The 20,604-nt window shown below is 39.7% G+C and overlaps 2 protein-coding genes across 4 annotated transcripts; one reads left to right on the forward strand and one right to left on the reverse strand.

Annotated features, from left to right (window-relative positions):
- Positions 1-274: 274 nt before the first annotated feature.
- On the reverse strand, positions 275-14,501 carry tspan11 (tetraspanin 11). 3 transcript variants are annotated; one of them, XM_041030389.1, is made up of 9 exons: positions 14,371-14,501; positions 12,219-12,326; positions 10,625-10,816; positions 8,063-8,137; positions 5,668-5,772; positions 5,198-5,356; positions 4,921-5,007; positions 3,726-3,849; positions 275-2,157 (listed from the first exon to the last, which is right to left on the reverse strand). In XM_041030389.1, exons 2-8 carry the CDS (start codon positions 12,303-12,305, stop codon positions 3,772-3,774), a joined length of 783 nt encoding a protein of 260 aa, XP_040886323.1. In that variant the 5' UTR covers positions 12,306-12,326; positions 14,371-14,501; the 3' UTR covers positions 275-2,157; positions 3,726-3,771. The 3 variants fall into 3 exon arrangements, with proteins under 3 accessions (XP_040886323.1, XP_040886322.1, XP_040886324.1); XM_041030388.1 differs by having other exon boundaries at positions 12,219-12,347; positions 14,371-14,495; XM_041030390.1 differs by lacking the exon at positions 3,726-3,849 and having other exon boundaries at positions 12,219-12,347; positions 14,371-14,495.
- Positions 14,502-17,089: 2,588 nt separating this feature from the next.
- On the forward strand, positions 17,090-19,487 carry LOC121175860 (E3 ubiquitin-protein ligase TRIM21-like). The gene is made up of 2 exons (XM_041029705.1): positions 17,090-17,217; positions 17,374-19,487. The coding sequence occupies exon 2, from the start codon at positions 17,376-17,378 to the stop codon at positions 18,999-19,001; it is 1,626 nt and encodes a 541-aa protein (XP_040885639.1). The 5' UTR covers positions 17,090-17,217; positions 17,374-17,375; the 3' UTR covers positions 19,002-19,487.
- The last annotated feature ends 1,117 nt before the right edge of the window (positions 19,488-20,604 follow it).

The following is a 20,604-nucleotide window of genomic DNA, read 5'->3' on the forward strand; positions in this document are numbered from 1 at the left end:
CCACACAAGATTTTCCAATGTGAAATTGTGGGAGACCCCACACGTAACAAGTGTTTTCACAATGTTCTCTTACCGAAGCCCACACATTACATGATAAAGTGAACAATCTCAGTTACAAAAAGACAGATTTGAAAATGTGAAACTGAGGCAGAGTACAGTTTGCACCATTTTGAAGAGCAAACTGGGCATGAAGTGTTTAGATAAGCAAGCACGGCTCATGAAAAACAGACAAGTGAATCATTTACAACATGAATCGGTTCAATGATTTTTTTTGAATTGCACTGCTGCACCAAGTAGCAGGGAGTAGCAAGATTTGGTTCTAGCTAAGCTTATCAACAGTGTTTGTGATTTAGTCAGTGACTAACACATAACACATAACATGAAACATGCATACCATCTCAAACAATGCTGAGTTTGGCAAAACTGAATCTTCACAACTATGACAAAACAGTCAGGTAAGCGTATCCTCTTTTATTAGGAAACACTGCTCTGAGTGGTGGGTTAGACCAAACTGGCTCTGTTGGGTCAGCTTTAGCAAAGTGGAGAGATTGTTTCACATGATTAGCTGGATGACAAACCACTGTACCACTGAAAAATGAAAACCTTTGTCTCCCTCTAGTGGTTTACTATATCCAACAACATTCAAACATTTATTCATGAGATTCATATCAATATGATGAATAGAGCAATCAGTAGTTGCAGCACATGCCAGTGTTATATCATTATCTCATCATCAACCATCGACAAACATCAGCACCCATTTGGAAAAAAAAACAAATCCTAGGAGGTCCCTTTACGAAGTACTGAGTCATGGCAACATCATGGTTCTTACCAAATGAAAAAAATGTCAAATGTCAAAAAGAAATGTCTATATCCACACAGCACATATTATCACTCTTTATATTCCACAAGACCTTTCACCTCTACAGTATTGTGGCAACAAAGATACTCATTGTTCCATATAAAATAGCAGTGGCAAAAAGGAATGGCAAGTGATAGATTGGACAGTGAAAACAACCTTGTTCATACTTTCTTTGGCTCACAGAAAGGTCAGATTCTTCACTGCACGGAATGAAACCTAAGGTGTCAAGGAAAGTATAGGAATAAACCCAAAAGTTTCTCAAAAGGTGAAATGTGTTCATGTTAAAATTACCAACTGATATCTACACATTTCTTAGTGTCACCCATGAAGATAAATAGCTGCTTTTAATGTATCATGGAATTCTGAATTTCATAATATGGTATCAGAACTAAGTGCAGCATAGAGTTATAATCCTGCAGATTGTACAGTATCTAACCATTGACAACCACTAGGTGGAGTCATAAATTAAGGGATCTGGCAACCAAACTGATTTTCACTTTTACTTTTTGAACTGTTAGGAAATGTTCCTAGCCCTACACTTGAGTATCACTAGGATTGCTCAGTTAATCTTAATAAGCAGCATACAGTTCAACATTTAGTGCTATTGTCAGTAATATAGACATCACTACAAATATAAAGATAGTAAACTATATGTTTGTTTTGCTGCTGTTTATCACAGTGCAGAGGTACAGAGTTAATGCATAATCATTTGTCAGCAGAACTGTGAAAGAGGCACATTGTGTTTACAAAAGATAAAAGAAGTTACCTTTTATCAGTAACAGCGACACCTCAGCTTACCCAATCACTGGAACAGGCAGAAAACCCTATTAAATAATTCTGCACAGTGAAAACACGAAAAATCATCATTGGTTGAGTAGAATACAACATGAGTAAGGATTGCCCCTTCTTCAGTCCTGCTCAAACGAAAGCATGCATCTAAGCCAAGGCATGATGCTCCTGGAAATCTAAATCTCAGTCAGATAACAGAAATGTTGAAGTCTGGATTGAAAAACATTGTAAGTTATGCACAATGCTGTACAAAAGGAACCATGAATCACCCTGGATGCTCAATGGCACAACTTGTTTCTGACCGCAATTTGGATGGCCTGAAACATATCTGTGCATTTGGGTTAGATCACCAGGTCGGAGTTCAAAATTCAGAGGCTGAAATTAGGTTTCAGTGGGTCATTGTTCCATTTGCCTGTTGAAGGTGTAGTGTTGGGGGCCTGGTGTGCTCAGTAAGGGTCCATCTTGATCCTTCTGTATAAGCAGCAGGTGAACACCATCCCACAGATCTGAAAACAGGAAGTGTTAAGTCAGGAATGCTGCTCAGTCACCATGGAAGACCACAGGAAGCTTGAATTAACAGAGAGGGGTTAAAGGTGATGGGGTTAGAGACTGCTGGAAAGTATGTAGCTGGTTGCTATAGGTGTCAAGCAGCCATTACTGGAGCAACAAATGTGTGCACAAGCTTCTGCAAGCAAAGACAAAGTAAAGGTGGGGTCAAAAAGCAGTTTCATGTTTAAATATTCATATTCAGTATTCAGTCAACAACATAGTCCAAAAACTGGACTATGGATCCAAAAAAGTCTCCTCCCGTGTAACTCCAGGCTTTGGAAACCTGTAAGGTAAGGTACTAGGGTAGGCACTAGAACTTTAAAGAATCTGTGAGACACACTTTACAGAAGCACTAAACTATCCACTACTACAGAAAATAAAGAACAGCAGGAACAGATATTGACCTAAGCCACTCGGCCTGCCAGGCTTGACCAGATGCAATCTCTGAGTCTCTAAAAGCCCTCTGAGAAAGCGTTATCGAGCCACTCAGCACTGTATATTGACTCATCACAATCTCTCTTCTGGCAAGTTTCAGATTTTTTTTTTTCCTTCTCTGTCAGTGATGGATATGTAGAAGCACGGAAGAAGACTGACGTTTTGGCTCTGAGACTCATGACATGAGAAGGATAAGTGAGAAAAACAGCCTCTCTGCTTTTTTGTTTTCTTAAAGCCTAAATCTGAGAAGTAAGGACCAAACGAGACACTTCTTTCTGGCTGGATAGAAGGTGTCTGTTAAAACTGTGTATCTGGACACTTGAAACATAATTCTAGTCAACATTTGAATCACTGTTGAAGAAACTCAATGTTCATGATAGCATAGTCTATTTTAGATTGTGAGTAACTATAGCAACAAGTCCAATGCTTTACCTACATGATAATGTACTAGGAGATGTCCAAACAAAAAAAAATCATGTAAGTGTGGCAAATTATCAGTTTCAGCAAATCATAACAACATCAATATGGGTAGGGTAATTACTGCTATCACAGTGCATTGAAAATTTCACAATAAAACAGAACTGTCTGCATTTCATCTCCATCCCTTCACCTAGTTACTACATACTACAAAAACATAGTGTCTGATAATAATTTAAAGTCATTCTACCATTGGGAATATAAAGCAAAACCTTGGTATAACAACTCATCACCATGTTCTTCCTTTTCTTGTCAGCAGAGGTTCTTCAAACAAGGCACTATCGCATAAAGATACAGAACGTGACTCTTAGGAACCACATCACTGAGCAGATGCAGTTATGTTTTGATTAATCAAGCCATTCTCATGGTGTTTTCGACCTTTCCTGAGTTATTACGTACATCAGCCATAACAGCCCATTATCACAACAAGCAGAGCAACAATCGTCCAAAGCCATGCGCCTGCATGCTTCACAATCAGCAAAGATCATGAAAGATAAGAAATATGTTCATTTAATGTACATGTAAGCTTCAGAGTTCACATTTAACACACAGCAGTCACACACACGGGAACAAACATGCAGACAGATATCAAATTTCCACAACGCCCTCCAACCTTGTCTCTCCAGTTGATTAAACCACAAAGATGTTCTAGAGCTAAATCACACTGTACTGAAGTCCTCTTCCTCTTCTTTATAGAGCAGATAGATAAAGCAGGCTGTCAAGGCTGCCCCAGCCAGCTACAGTGAAACCACACACAGACAGACGGATATAAAGACATACAGTACAACGCACCAAAGACAGGTTAATGTGGCACAAAAGACATACATGTAAAAAAAACATGAAAACTAAAGCTAGTGTGATTTACTGGGACAGTTGACAGAGACAAGACATACAGTAAGCCAACAGTACAAAAGGAAAACAAACCTATACTTGGACTGAAAAGTGTTAAATCACATTTGAGTAAAATTTTGGATTTTATAAGCAGGTATGGTCTATACATTGAGCACCTTATTTGTGTTTAGCATAATCCCTTCAGACAATTTACAGACAATACTTGCATTAAAGAAACAGCTAATGTAAAGCTGTATTCTTAAATTCACTTGTTCTAAGCATCACAGAGAAGAAATGATCGGTGATACTTTTTGTTCTTGCAAGCGTTGATTATTACAGAAGACAACCTCTGTCCTCATGCCAGCAGGACATCTGTCCTTATTCTCAGTTCCCTTGAGTCTGATTAAAACTGTTCAGGCTGAACACTGTACAATATGGTGGGCACAGAAGGGCATATCAGTCTTACAAATACCACTGGAAAGAATCAATGCATGTTTGTTTGGTCTCAGGTTTCCCTGAAGTCAATTTACAAAGAGTTGGTGACCAGCTGTAAGGCAGCTGTCAGCCAGCACAAATTTTAGAAAAGCACCCTTGTATGCCTCCTTGGGCTCTGTGAGGCTTAAAAGCTTATGTCCATCTCAGTCTGGGACAAATCAAATAACAGGAATGAACAAAATCAGATAATGATGACTGAGAGACTGGGGTGAGATAAGAAGAAGAGTCCATTTAGAAGTTGTTGGCCTGCGATGATGCATTTTCAGTAATGGAAAGATTGGAACACATCTGTCTGGATATTGTGAGGTTTTATCCAACAAAGGGCAACAATTCATTCACAAAGGCAAAAGCAGTGTCTCACTTTTGATAAAATTATTATTGAGCTTATATATTTATCAGTATCGTTAACTCAGAACGAAGACAGCAGAATCATATTCTGCTTCTTCAAACACTGTCTAAACTACACATCATGTTTTACTTACCTGCAGACAGGCTACTCCTATTCCCACTGCACCAATGACCAACAGGTGGTCTGCCAGAAACTGCTCCAGCTTAGTGATGCATCCACCCTTCAGAGTCAAAGGATGAAAGTTAAAAAGTATACGACAATACACACAACCGAATAGATGCTAAACACACGAGTGATCAAAAGGACATCAGACACGGAAAGTCTGGGTTTATTAAGGCAGATTATTGTTATCTAAAGTTTAAAATGTAGCATTTAGAAATGTATTTTCCAGAAGTGTTTAGTTCACTGACCTCCACTTTGTAGATGTTGGAGGGGTGGTCTCTCTTGCCACAGTAAGGGGTGATGGTCTTACAGCAGCTATCAGGCACGACCCTGCCTTCTGCCTGCTTTGACGAAATGTACGCACTCAACATCCAATCATGGGAGTTGTTGCTGCCACAGCACTTGAACTAGAGAGTGAAAGAGAAGAAAGCAAAGTGTTTGGTTTCATTCCTTAAAGGGATTTGGACAAATTTACTGCAGCTCTGGCTATCTCAGCTGCCATTTCTAAAACAATACTTTGTGCAATTCCCAATAGATTCCTTCAACTGCATGTAAATATGTTTTAAAACTACTTCACATAGGGTAGTTGCCAAATGAGTCATGGAAAATGAATTTATAACAAAGTGCGACTATACTTGACCAAGCCTGCTGAAGAAAAGTGCAGCATATAATCTTACATAAACTAAACAAACCCTCAGAGTTTAACTATAGCCCATACATCCTGTTGTAGTCTGTCCACAGCTAATGTGATGGCCTCCTTCCCTGGCTGGGCGTAGTTCTCTGTCATAGTCTGGTTGAGATGTTGCTTCAGCTCCTCACTCAGCTGGAAATGAAGAACAAAGAGAGAGACAGCACAGACAGAAAGTGAGAAACAGTGTGTGTGAGACACAGAAAGTGGGGGTGCATTTATCAAAGAGAACAAAATTTATTTTGTAACCACAAGCTGCTTCATTTATTACACATGACAGGGGTGCACATATCTGGTTCACAGGTGCACATGCGTGGTCAAAATAAAGAATGTGCAGCAGATTATATAAAAACAGGCATGTTTACATGCCAATATTTTTGGCATTTTTGGGATTCAGTTACTTAATGAAAAATAATTCTTCATGGACCACTGTAAGATGGCCATTATGGCAAAATTGTTAATGTTATGTACATCCTGTCTGTTCATATAAAGAAGATACTGCAGTTTCAAGAGGCTTGGAGTTAATGTCAGGAGAGTGCAATGTGTCTGTGTCTATCAAGGAGAGTTCACCTTAGTCTACCTTCGATTTACTAATTCAAATTTGATTATTGGTGAATGCAAAGAAGGAAAATACAGGAAAGAGACTGCTTCTAATGCTAGCAGAGAGAGACAGCAGACACAGAAAGTGAGACACATCCACTTGTCTAAGATGAAAACAGTGACTTCTGATCCAAAGCCAACGGCTGATTTATGGATGCAAACAGCTAAGAGTGAAAGACAACGAGGAGAGCAGCCAGGAGCGTAGCGATGACAGCAGCTTGTAGGATAACTGTGCCATGTAAAGGGCGAGGACCAAGCAGCATCTCCAGGTGCTCCCCTGAGAACTAGACTAGAAAAAGCTATGTGCATCCCTGCACGTGGAACATTTCAAGTACAAATAGAAGAGAAATGCAAAAATGCCTTGGAGCAAAGACTATAAGGTGAGAGGGTGCTGAAGTGATAAGCTTGATAAAAGTGAAATAGTGGGAGGATTAGGGCGAGATAGACAGGAAGCAACTCCCATGCCTCTGTGAGTGCTGTGACTGAAAAGACAGATGAACAACACATCGCAAAAAATAGACTTTAAATATAGCCTTTGATGTGTGTATGTGTGTGTGTGTATGTTTGTATGCATCCATGCACAGACATACACACACACACACGAAAACCAGAGAAAAAACAGGATGAGAGCCCTTATCTTTAAAGTGATTCTAACCTGTGCTGAACCATTTTCCATTATAATAAATCTCTGAGCTTGCCCACAGATAGCGTGGCACTCTTTGCACTTCTAGCTGAATGACAGGCAGATGTCTGTAAGATAACAAGATCCTCAGAGCTGGGTGTTAAAAAAACTCCAGACACTGAACATAACGCTCAGAGCAGGTGGCAAACAGTGACAAAGAAACACATAAAAGGAAGAACAGCAGAAAAAAAAAAGATCTGCTGTAGATTCTCCATGACTCATCATCACCCATGTCTATGAGACGGAACAAAGACCACCAGAAAACCTTTTCACATTGGTTAAAATGACAATTAAAAAAAGAGAAATAAAACCAGATAGAGCAGTGAAATCCCTACAGGGTTACATAAGCTAAGACAAGAAACAGGATTTTCTATTCATATTAATTTGAAAGCACATGGTATTATAGGATTAACAAGATTTAAATTGAACTGCTATAATTCTCAAAGTATGTAATGATTCTTTGAAGTCTGTGTCCCTGCACTGCAACTGTTCAGTTTCAGTGGTAATCCAGACGCAAGTTAACACCTGCCTGAAGAAGAGAAAAGTCAAATTGAATAGCATTTTCAGTGTCTAAAAACCCTTAAACACTGTCTAAAGGGTTTCTTCTGTAACAGAATTAAAAGTAGAAAGGGATACTTTAATTTCTGTGGTGAAATGCTGTCTTAATTCCTTCAGCAGGAGAGTCAGCAGTCTTGAATTGGTAGGGAAATGCTCATGGACACTTTAACAAAGTCAATGCTCAAAGTCACAGATGTTGAACAAGGTCTCCCTTCTCACAATATCATTTGTTGCCCTGAGAGGTTCAAGCTAAATGCAATTAGAAGTGACCTCCAAGAGGTGGCTGAAGTACCTGACAATCCATCACGCTCGCATACTCAATCACAATTCTGAATACGTTCAAAATTTTCAGCTTTAGCTGAAAAAAAAGCATTGTCCCTGCACTGTCACTGCTACCTGTCTGCATCCCACATTCTATCTGCTACCTAAAGTATAAAAATGTTTTTGTATGAGCCCCATTAAAACAGACTGAGTTGATGGCAGTCACCTGGATTGAAAAGTATATAGAAAACAGCTTTGGCAATTTGGATCTTCACTGTAGAGCACCACTCAACTATAAGTAAATAACACGCAGCAATCACTTACCCTCTGGTAGTATACATAAGCCAGTACTCCAGCCACCAGTTCAATCAAGAAGATCAACAGCAGGCAGAAGAAATACTGTGAAAGAGATAAAGGACAGAGAGAATGAGAAAGGAACGTAGAAATTCAATAAATCAGACACAAGACTTCAATTCATCCATTTCAGACTTCAGTTGTCGCCTGCGCTAACTCTTGCTCACACTCGTGACGGCTCAATAAAAACTTCCATCAGCTGTCATTGTGCTGCATCTGTCACTTCTAACACAGATGGCAAGCTGCACAAAAAGAGACAACCAGAAAGCAATTTGGCAGACTGCAGAATCAGATTTCTCTCAGGCATCTTTTAAGAAGCTCTCCAGGCTGCTTGAAACCAGTTCCATTATGTATCATAATTAACTTCAAAGCATCATCTTGGCAAAACTAAATTAAGATTTAAACATCAACCATCACGCCAGCGCAATCATTCATCTGTATTCTTCATGAAAACAAGGATTACAAAGAATCAGACATCTGATTAGTATGATTAACTAAAACAAAAAATCAGTACCTCGGCAGCTAAATACAGGTGATTCTAATTGAAAGCTTCATTGTACACTATTGTACGCACTGAAATGCAGAGCACAGTTATGTAAGGTGTGCATCAAACAAATCGCCTACACATTTAGAGTGCTCTGACAGACTGTTACAGAACGAGTTAGATCAAAACTGCAGCTTTCCCAAACTCAAAAAACCCAACTTTTCATTCTTCAGACAATGGTCCATACACCCCACACAAACATGGGCCACCCTACATAAAGCAAACACACACATACAAACAGAGTTGGGTCAATCCAGACCAGTGTAGGAGCTTAAGCCGCTCATTGTGTATATTTACCAGAAAGTGAATGTGCTTGGGGTTGGCGACAAGAGGAGACGCCTACTTCTTCTTCTTCTTCTGTAGTGTTTATTGCCGGTTGGGAAACCAGCTTAGAGATGCATTACTGCCATCAAGTGGACTGGAGCTGCTACACTTCCATTCACAGTTTCCTCTCTCTCACAGTCTCATTATGTTCCACATTGGGGAGTCTGCTGAGTCAAGTGCATCACCTAGTGCACATTTGATATACCAGTCCAATGTTTCGCTTAATATCAAACCAGTCTAAAACTTTTTAAACCAGCTCAACTCTTCATAATAACTTCACAACAGTTTGACACGAGCACAACATGGGAAACACAGTGATAGCAAATGACTAGTCCCTAAAATGTCCTCTTCTGTTTTGCAGTTATCACAGTTATTATGTCATGCAGAAGCACAGCCTGCTCTGTATCTCTTGGTTACAAGATTTCAAAAAAACACTCCAGCACTCTAGTCTCTGTGTGTCTGCTGCCCACACATACTGCTAACTTCACCCTTTCTTTACACACACACACACACACACACACACACACACACACACACACACACACACACCTACACACACACACTTACATGCTGGCATCACTCAGTCCCCCAAAACTAATCTATATATAGCACATCAATACAGTTTGTATTCAACCAAAATGCACCACAGACTCCAAATTCTCTACACATCAACCTCTACGCTCCTACAAGCCCCTTTCTCTCTCCTATTGCTCCATCCATCAACAGTAGATAGACAGACCTATAAATAGGCCTGCGGCAGTGAACGTTCACCTCCTGCCTGCTGCTCTCCCATTGGGCCCTGTCTCTGTAAAATAATGAGGACAGTAGGACCCTGTCAGAGCCATTTGTCAGCATCCAGTGACAGTGCTTAGACCAAGGAGAGCATGGATGAGTTCCATGTGATGTTGTTGCGTAGCTGTTATGTAGTTGTGCAGAAAAAACAAACCTTTGCATGCATGTGGGCGAGCATCTCGCTTTCCAGTGTACACATGACAATCTGGGACCAATAACCAGTGGCCTTGACCATCAGCATTATTGCCCACATGATTATTCAAATTGCATAACTTATGACGCAGTATAGCTGTGCTGTAATTCCAACATGTGCAACATAAGGAATCGCCAAATTTGACAAATGTTTTCCTACAATGCACTGCAGTTTGCCTTGAACCGAAAGCTTCTTCCACCAGTATGACTTTGGAGACCCCTTCAGTACATGAGTGGTAATCTGTTGCCCTTATTCCATCCTATGATTCTTAAGGTACCTCTCAGGCTATAACACTCTTGACCAAGGCACAGATGAGTTTATTAAGTTTCAGTTTACACACATCTAATAGCTTCACAGTAAAACTGAAGTCTTTTGTTACTGGTCACTGTTCAGTTACATCTTTCTTCCAGTAAGGGGCTTTATAAGTAACCTGCTCGTAGGTCTTCTCTGAGAAAACTAAACTCCTTTGAATGTCATATCTTAGATTGTTACCTCTTTAATAAGTACATTTTTGAGCAAACCAAATGTAATATTTTTGTAAATGCATCAAAAAATGAGAAGATTTTGAATAAGCAGTCTTGTGTAACTGAAATTTCACATTTCTTCATCAGGTACATACTATACCATATACCCACTTGTGTACAGCTAGAACCCCCCCACTGTGAGTCTCCTGTCTCACCGTGGACAGACAGCTTCTCTGTTCCCGGATGACAGCACAACAGCCCAAGAAGCCCGTAACCACCACCAGGCCGCCAGCCAGGATGAGGATATACGCAGAGACAGCAAAAGTGCTGGAGGCCAACAGACTCAAGTAGTCGCTCTTTTCCACCAGGGTCCAGACTCCAACACCCAAAACGGCAACTCCACCCACCTGGAAGAGAAGTGGAGAGGGAGGGAGAAGGTGGAGGGGTGAAAAAGATTTTTTAGAGTATAAAGGTAAAGAAAGAGATACTATGAAACTGATATGGGTGTAGCAAAAGGTACCAGAAAAGAAAACAAGATGAAGAGACAAGATAAAGACATCATAAAAGCATTGTGAAACAGTAGTCATAAAATAGGAAAGAGGGAAAGAAGAGATCTGGATGACTTGAACAGAGAGCTATATCAATTCAGTCTTGAAGATGGATAAATAAAAAACCAAAAAGTACAGTATTTCACAGGCCAGGAAGTGACAAATAGGAAGTGAGTTCAATGTTATTAGATGAGTCACTGATATAAAAAACCAAGAACATGAGAAGACAATGAAAGGGAGAGAAAATGAGGCATAAGAGAGGGTAAAAAGAAGAGAGGAAATAGAGAAACAGAAGTGGCCAGGCACAAATAATGCCACAGGAACAGTGGGACTTCAGAGGTCAAGCCGGGGCATAATGACCACTTCCTCACAAACAATCCTGGATACCAAACCCAGGGTGGCGTCCAGATCTGTTGCTCTCATCTCATCAGCTTCACAGGCAGAAGGATAGGAAATGCCTCAGAGAGCCTCCCCCCTTCATTCTCCCTCCTCTTTCCGTCAAAAGCAAGATCCCCTTACTCTCAAGAACACATGTTCAACCACTTGGATACATACAGGTCCCACTGATCCTTTTTCTCTTTAACCTCTCTCACACATAGATCTGCCTCTCTACTCACAACCTTCTCTTTAACTCTGTCTCAGACTTTGAAAATGTTTCAAAGTGACCCAGACACTCTGCACAGTTGCTGTAAGAGCGTACCATTTTAGCAGCAAACTGCAGTATCATAAAGTGTGGTGCCAGAGAACAGGTTTGATACACTGTTCCCCATCGCACACTGACAAGCCCTAAATAATCTATGACTCACTTTGGGCCAAGTCCATAGCTCAGCCTTTTCAGACTCACAACTCTCCTTAATCCTCTCCCTGTTTCTACATTGCTCTTTTCCTCTAATGTCTTTCTGCCTGCAGTTTTAAAGCAGCATTAAAGCATTTCTACCATGCATCTTCAAGTGCAAAGTTCTGATTTCCCATTCACTCACCGGGTCTAGTGAAAATTAATTACACTTCCTGTGCTTATCTCTATTTTAAAAACATAACTTACTGATGCTTACAATCACTGTGAGACCTGTCAGTGTTATTGCAATGCACTGGTTGCCAAAAGAGGTTGAATTTAAAGCTTATGTAATGCAATCTGAGCAGCACATGGCAAATGAATAAGAGCGGATAGATGACAAAGTGAAATCTAGGGTTTTTTTCTGAGGTTTTTTTTTTCCAGAGTGCAGGTAGGTTAAAAAGATGATGCCTGCTTACTGCCACTTACCCAGAAGAGAAAGTTGAAAACAAAGAGCAAGTACTTGAGGCACACTGTCAGCCAGTCCTCCTGGTCATCTTTATAAATCGCCGACATCTTCCTTCCCCCAGGTCACTTCTGAAATTACAGATTTTTTTCCTCAATGGAAAAAGAGGATAATGGGAAATAAATTTTTAAATTTTGCAGGAAGGTATGGGGATCCTAGATTAAAAGGGTGGTATAATTACAAACCTTTAAGTTCATTATAGAGACTGCTCAGTGAAAATAGAGAAAATATTTGTTGAAAAATGTAAAAAATGTCTCAGATGTAACACAATTTGATACTGCAAGACTGTACATGAATGACACTTTCCCGACCCACCTCAATTTTCCCCTTATTAATAAAGTATCGTGACACTAGCAGTACAAAACAATAAACACATTGTAAAATGAACTGTGGATCCATTTCAAATAGAAAACCTGGCTGGTTACAAAGTCATCTAACGATTTAAAAGAGGCCAAAAAAACACATGGAATGGAATAAAAGAATAGCACACAAATGCTAGTAGGTAACTGACGCAGCCCAAATTAGTTAGGGAAAATAAACTCATTCATGTCAAGGCTCAGCTTATTATGACATTTGACAGCTCTGCATAAAATGTGTGCCACAGCAAGTCAGAGCAATCAGACTGACATTGTTCACCAAAGGGATACAGCTGCCCATCAAATGTCACAACAAAAGCAACATCGCAGCAGCAACAGTAACTCATTATTTTTGAGCATTTACAGTTTGCATCCTTTACAAAGTCAAACAAGCTACGAAATAAAAATGGTTCAAGTACTGTTCTCACATTTCTCTCAGATTTGCATTCCTGCTCACTGCCCACAACTCCCATCTGATCACACTGTAGTGTCAAGCAGTATTCTCAAAGGAGTTTTGGGTATGACTGAGAAAAACTGAATCACCAACAATTAAAAGCTGAAGTCACAATTCTGTAATTTACACTATTTTCTAAATGAATCTCCTACTGCTATACTTTTATGATCAAGGTCTCATCTTACTCGTTGTTTAGTGATGTGGCATCAGGCTTCATGTTTTTGTCTCCTCTAGTTATATCCACAAACCACATGTTTAAATTATTCATAGCACTGAACAGACCATACACTTCTGAGTCATTAACTGAGTGAACAGTTTCAGTACTGTAAATAAAAGGCCATGGGGTAAGAGGCGCTTAGACACATAACATTGATCCACACAGTAACTTTCAGTGGATAGCACCAAAGAAAACAGAGCAGGTATCATGTTTGATGGCCAGGGAGTCATTCACGAGGTTATTTGTCCCTGAGGAAAAGTGGGAGAAAAACTTTTGGTTTACCGGACGAGGCCTTAACTTCATTTACAAAAAAAAAAAAAAAAAAAGCTAGTGGGTTTAGAAGCCTAATCAACAAAAAGTAGTTCCAACCAAACTAACATGAGTTAAGTGAGAGAAAAAACTTGTGTAAACCATCTCCGTACCTTACCGTAGTAACTACTCCATGCTATAGGATCTGAAACCATGGAGATTACCTCTTTTTCTAAAGCATTTTGACTGGAGAAAACATTATGGGAGGATTAAAATAAAAACTAAAACTTGCACTGAGTCTTAATGTACTCTTAATGTGGGTCTATGGTAGCTACTATTAAGTTCCCCGCTCTGGCCTTACCTCATTAAATCACCTGTGACCGCACTCAACTCTACTTAAAATATTAATGCGCCAAACAAAAGTCGCTTTATTTTTTCTGGGGAAAAAAAATCACACTGGCCAAAAAATGTCCTGCTGTTTTTACATTTTCCTATTTAAATATAGTCGTTTAAACACGGTTACTTTTCATAAAACGGCCTCCAACTGCTAACACGGTTTCTTGAAAGAACGTAAATTTTGGACTTTGACCACTCATGCTGTCCTTCACTGTCACAGGCAACGAATAAATGAAAGGAATATAAGTTCCCTGCGGTTTAAGACAAACTTTCTTGGCCCCCTTTTTTTATGGATGGGGTGTCAACTCGAGCATCCTGAACAAAAAAAAAAAAACACATCCGTCCACCTTCGTCGCTGATGCGCAGGACAAAGTTTAACCGAATTATCCAACCGTTATATCTATAAACTAACGTTTTCGTCTCAAAAGCGAGAAAATACTCACCTGGCGTGAGTTTAGTGAGGATAAATAAGCTTGTTTTGGTGATATTCCCGTCAACGCGCACGGTTCTGCCGCATGGACCGTTTGATCCAGTCCAGCTTGTTGCTTTCAGGGTGTCCGACAGCAGGTTGCTGCGGGATGCTGCCTTTGGGTGCAGCTCGTATTTTCGAATTTACGAAGCGTAAAGACACTTTTACACAAAAATGAAGGTCTAACAAAAGAGAATCAAAGCACAGAACCTAAGCAGCATTTATGTGCTTCAAATGCAACTGCATATAAGAGTTTATTAAATATATTTACCAGGGACTACGTACAATTTTCATTCACGTAGAGAGATGAGATTCCTTGCTGTAGCTGCTACTTATTTTCCATCTGTATCGGCTGTGCCCAGACAGGTAGATGCACACCACTAAATAAAAACTAATACAAATAAAAAATTACAATGAATGCTAACTGCAAAGTACAATGATTTAAATCATTCACCCAACCCAAATGCAAAATACCATAACTTCATATAAACAAACCTAGAGCAAACTAATGGGCCAATTTAACTGTAATTTTTTTTTTTTTTTTTAAAGTAGGTAAGGTTTTTTGAAACACTGAATATAATGAAATAGTTCATTCACTTTTATTTTCCTGTTTTTTCTGACGGTCCTTGAAAGCAGCGCCAGTGTGAACTTGGAAAGAGTCACAATGGGGAGTGACAGGGAAGGAAATGGAGCTGCTACCCTGCTTCACCACCACAGGCTGAATACCACCGTGCTATTGACTGCACAGCCTTGGTTACAATGTAACCACATACCCCCTGAAGAATTTCACGCTGAGGTGTACATGAATAAACAGAGATAAAAGAAGGAGAGAGAGAGAGGAAGCACAATGAACATACCCTCATACTTAGTGTGTTGGCTTTTTTTTTTTGCAAGACCAGTTTGTACATTAGTGAATGTCTATTAATAAATGTACAGTCGATCCCTCACTGTTGATTTGGATCCATCTTGTTATGAATTCCAGTCAAGCCAGTAGGACGAACAATTAATTTTCAAATTGCTCTTCATTATGTAAAGCAGACTACAAAATGACGGAGCAGAGCTCATGTGACCCCAGAGGGAGAGATGGTAATTTGGTATTTGAGCAGAGAGCTAATTTGATTGTCTAGACTTCTTTGCTTTTATTTGTTTATTTATTTTATTCAGGACTCGTTTATTCACTAAGGAAATGCAAGGAGAAATAAGAACACCAAACTCTAATAAATCATAATTGTATTCTTGTGCTATCTATGTAGAACTGTGTTCATGAAATAAATGCTAACTATACATTCTTCATAAAGTAACCAAAAAGCCCGGTCCCTGTCTCTTTGATGCTTCACCACCCCACCCAGCCCTGTGATATTTCTTCATCACATAGAGACTTCCTCTTTGACCAATACAGACTCTTCACCATGTATTTGCCTCTTTGTCCACCTCAGTAATTCAATAAGCTTGCAGGCCATTAGGACTAGATGATGGCTGCAGGAGGAGGAACTCTGCAGTGGTCACCTGCACTGACGACAATCAGTCTACCAAAACAACATTACTTAGCAGAGGATGTCATCCATCAGGTCAAGTTTTCTCCAGCTAAACTTCATACAACCAGAACATGGAAAAAAAGAAGCTACAGGAAATCATTGTTACATGGCTAGGAATTGGGAGCATGTCTGTTTTTCATTTCCTCATATTTGCATAGATGACATATCATGGAACAAACAAGAATTTATTTTTTTTATTTACCTACCCAGTGCCTCTGTGTCCAGTGTCTCTGTCTGCTGTAGTTAGTCTATCACCTCTCATGCTTTGTAGCCCACTAAACCCTCTAATGCTTTCTCCCAGAGTGGGGGTAGGAATAGGGCATTACTGAGCATGAATGTCAAATAGAAGCTGGTTAAGGGGAAACCAAATACGGTGTGCACTGGTGCATGCATGTGTGATTTTACGAGTGAAAAATACAAAAGAAAAAAAAAACATAAACACTTCGAGAATTGCACACTTGCTACTGCAGAGCTATGCATCACATTATTTAAATTTCACATTATTTAACAGCTGTTTGTTTGGATGTATGTCTGTCTTCTTAGGTAGACAGCTGGGTTTTTGTCCCACGGTGGAACTGTGCACAGAGAAGTGGTTAGAATATGTGAAATTTATGAGTAGATACAGAGCATTAAAATAAAATGATGGAAAGATGTCTATCCTGAGAGGTTTTTTATTTATTTATTTAAATGATGAATGAGACTAAACCACACATACTTTTTTAAAGACTTCTATTTGTTTTGTTTGCACAGTTTAATCAGTAGCTTTGCACAGACCACAGGTTCAACTCCCAGTAAAAGTGCAGCTGAGCAAAGTTTGAGCCACAGCTCCTGCTTGTTGTGCCTGACCTCTTGTGGTCAGACTCACCTGGAGGCCGTACGACACACTGGCCTCTTCAAAGGCAGCACAATCCAGGCAGAAATATGGGATAGGATATATAGGATAGGATTATCAGACTGTGCTATCTTCTTTGCTGCTTTGCTGGATTGGGCAAAGTCGGTATGAATTGATAGTAACCTTTTAATCATAATAATCTGAGTTTTGATAGTTGCTCATATTTTACATAATCATTTTACAAGATTATTATTTATTTAATACTGAACACATTGGGGTGGTGATGAAAGAGTTAAATTTTACCAGGAAGCAGGAGCAGTAGGGGAGGGGCACTTATGAATGTCAACGTGCTGAATCGAAACTGAGTACGGAAACTTATCACTTATAACGATTTGCTCATATATACGTACATATTTCTTTTACACAGCTGCTTTTAAAACTTACAACTTTACAGGTAAATTAAATTCTTCCATTTCCCATTTCCTTCACATGTTTCTGGTCACATGTGATAAAACAGAGTAAATATGTAATAATATAACAGATTATCTAGGCCACTGAGTTTAATGAAATGAGTTGTTATACTTGTTTATTTTACTTGGTTCTTGTCCAGATATGGCAACTGCCAGCAGTCTGTTGTCAGAGGAGAGGTTCCTGTGTTCCGTCTGTCTGGACGTGTTTACTGAGCCAGTCTCAACGCCATGTGGACACAACTTCTGCAGTGCCTGTATCCTCAAGTATTGGGACAGCATTAACACTTGCCAGTGCCCATTGTGCAAAAGAACATTCTCCACAAGACCTGAACTCCAAGTCAACACGATCATGTCTGAGTTGGCTGGTGAGTTAAAGAAGTTAGCTCAAGTCAAAGCCTCGACTCCAGACCCACCACCTCCATCGGATGTTCTTTGTGAAATCTGCTCTGAGATAAAGGAAAAGGCTGTTAAGTCTTGCCTGATGTGTCTAACTTCTTTCTGTGAGGTGCATCTTGAGCCTCATCAGAGAGTTGCTGGTCTCAAGAGCCACACATTATTGGACCCTGTGAAGAATCTTGATGACAGGATGTGCAAGACACACAACAAAATAAGAGAACTGTACTGTCGGACTGACCAGGCCTGTATTTGTGTCTTGTGTCTTAAAACCGATCACAAGAGTCACAGCGTTGTTTCACTGGAGGAAGAATATGAAACTGCTATGGGAAAAAAAGATGAGGAAATGGCAAATATCCAAAAGCAGATACAATCACGGTCTGAGAAGATAGCTGGGGTTGAAAACTCACTTGATGTCAGCCAGATAGAAAGTGAGAAAGAGAAAGTAGCCACGGTGCAGGTATTCACTGATTTGATCCGCTCTATTCAGAGGAGCCAGGCTGAGCTTGTTGAGGTGATTGAGGAGAGGCATAGAGCAACAAAGCAAAAGGCTGAAGGTTTTCTCACAGAACTGAGGGTGGAAATTACTGAGCTTGAAAGCAGAAGCAGTCAACTGGAGCAGCTGTCACAGTCTAGGGATCACTATCATTTTCTTCAGACCTTCCCAACCTTGTGCTCACCTTTAAACAAAGACTGCACCAACATTGGTGTTCACAGTGACCTGTCTTATGAGGCACAGAGAGGAGCTGTGACTCTGCTGAAACAGAGAGTTGATGAAATAATGGAAGAGATTCCTGAGATCAAAAAGAAAAGAATGCGAGAACACGCAGTGGACTTGACCCTTGATCCTGACACAGCACACTGCACACTTGTCATAAGTGAAGATGGAAAACAAGTTGCAAATGAGGGCAAAGTACTGAAACTTCCCGACAATCCCAAGAGATTTAAAATGTATCCAGAGGTTTTGGCAAAGGAGGGATTCACAACAGGGAAGTTTTACTTTGAGGTACAAGTGAAAGGAAAGACTAGTTGGAATGTTGGAGTGGTCAGGGAGTCTGTTGATAGAAAGGGAGATGTGGAGCTGTCAGTTACACATGGTTTTTGGGCCTTTAGGTTGAATGAGGAAAAATATGGAACATCTAAAAAAGCATCTGATACAATCATACTCAAAGAAAAGCTTCAGAAAGTGGGCATTTTTGTGGACTATAATAAGGGAGTGGTTTCTTTCTATGATGTGGATTCTAAGTCTCACGTCTATTCTTTCACTGGCTGCCATTTTACAGAGAAACTGTATCCATACTTCTGCCCTCACCTTTGTAATAATGGAAAAAACGCTGCCCCGCTCATCATCACACCTGTACCTCCAGCAGTTTAATATGAAAAAACCTCAAATATATGCACAGATATTCAAAAACAAGTATGATAATCAGAGATGTAAAATAATGATGCTAATGTTGAACAATAATACCATCTGATCCTGTTATGTTATAGTGGATAAAGCTACCAATGTCATGATGTAATGTACTTTTAGTTTGTAAAGGTATTTTGTTGCCTTTTTTATGTACATTTCCTTTGTTGAAATATTTGCTTGTAATTCACTGTGGTGCTGAAGAAACTACTCATGTAGATGGATTTGTTGTGCAATTCCTACCTAGAAGCTCTGTCACAGTATTAAACTCATTGTTGTAAAGCATTAGAACATCCTCAGTTTATGATGTGATCCTATTTCTGAAAAATGTAACAGCATGAGTTGGAGGACAGTTTTGAAATTGAAGTAGATGGAACACTGTAAAGGCATTACATCTTTGTAATGGCATCGATGTAATAGATGTAATGTAAAATAAATAAATAAATAAAATCGCATTGCCACCTTAGCATTTACACCCCTTGATTGCACTGCCTTTGATATATTTTGTGAATTCTTTTTGGTACACTTTTTAGTCTAATGTAGTGCCTGTACACATTTCACAGAGGGATTACAGCACAAGGCCACCTCTCTTTGAGCAGATAGCAGGTACAATGTTTTGCACAAAGACAGATAAATACTGAGGACATTAAACTACATCTAAATATAAATATGAGTCCACTGCTAGAAATCTGTCTCAGTATTGTTTTCAGCAATTTAGATTTACGGTTTAAACTGAATTGTTTCTGATGTGTTTGTCATGGTATCAGCTTTGTCAATCAATAGTAGGCTGCCCACTTCTTTCATTCCTGACTCCTTCCTATGTGCTCCTGCACCCCCACTGATTTGTGTGTGTGCGAGCATGATAGAGTGGATGCACACGTTCTCCTTGAGTGTGATGCGTAGGCCGATGTGCTTAAGCACCACTGATGGAGCTCATCCGTAAGTGTGACTAAAACCTGGTGTTTCATTGTGTTTTGTCTTTCATTAATGGGACCAGAGCCCATTTTTCTTTACTGACAAATACCTTGTAATATTTTTCAAAGTAGGTTACTACTGAATAATTTGACACAGTGTGAAATGAGTGAGCGAGTCAGTAATGAAAGAGGTACAGATGCAGACATCAACAACACACTATAAAGTATGGAAATCAAACATCCTGAAGTAGGAGATATTTTGACATATTTTCTAGCAGGAAAGCAACATGCAGCACAGATATAAATGCTCTGCTGTGGTGAATTTAAACTGAAATGATCCAAATAGATGAAGGTCAGCTACGTAATCAGACGGAAGAAAATGAAAACAGGGCTGACGAGGTTGATGTCAAATATGAGTGAATGTACAGTGAAGGAGAATTTGTGACATGACAGCTGGCAAAGTGTGAAAATGGCCAATCATGCTGCTCTCCATAGATTCAAAGTGCCAGTACGTTGCACATAAAGCCACTCCACAATCAGTGGTGACACAGTAGGTGTTGTGCCTTCAGCAGCCAATGAAAAGCACCTACTTTGACTTCACTGATTGGGGTGAAGTGAGAGGGCAACATGCTTGAAAATATCACCCGTAGACAGGA

The sequence above is a fragment of the Toxotes jaculatrix genome, chromosome 22 (assembly GCF_017976425.1).
Source record: "Toxotes jaculatrix isolate fToxJac2 chromosome 22, fToxJac2.pri, whole genome shotgun sequence".
NCBI classification, from domain to species: domain Eukaryota; kingdom Metazoa; phylum Chordata; class Actinopteri; family Toxotidae; genus Toxotes; species Toxotes jaculatrix.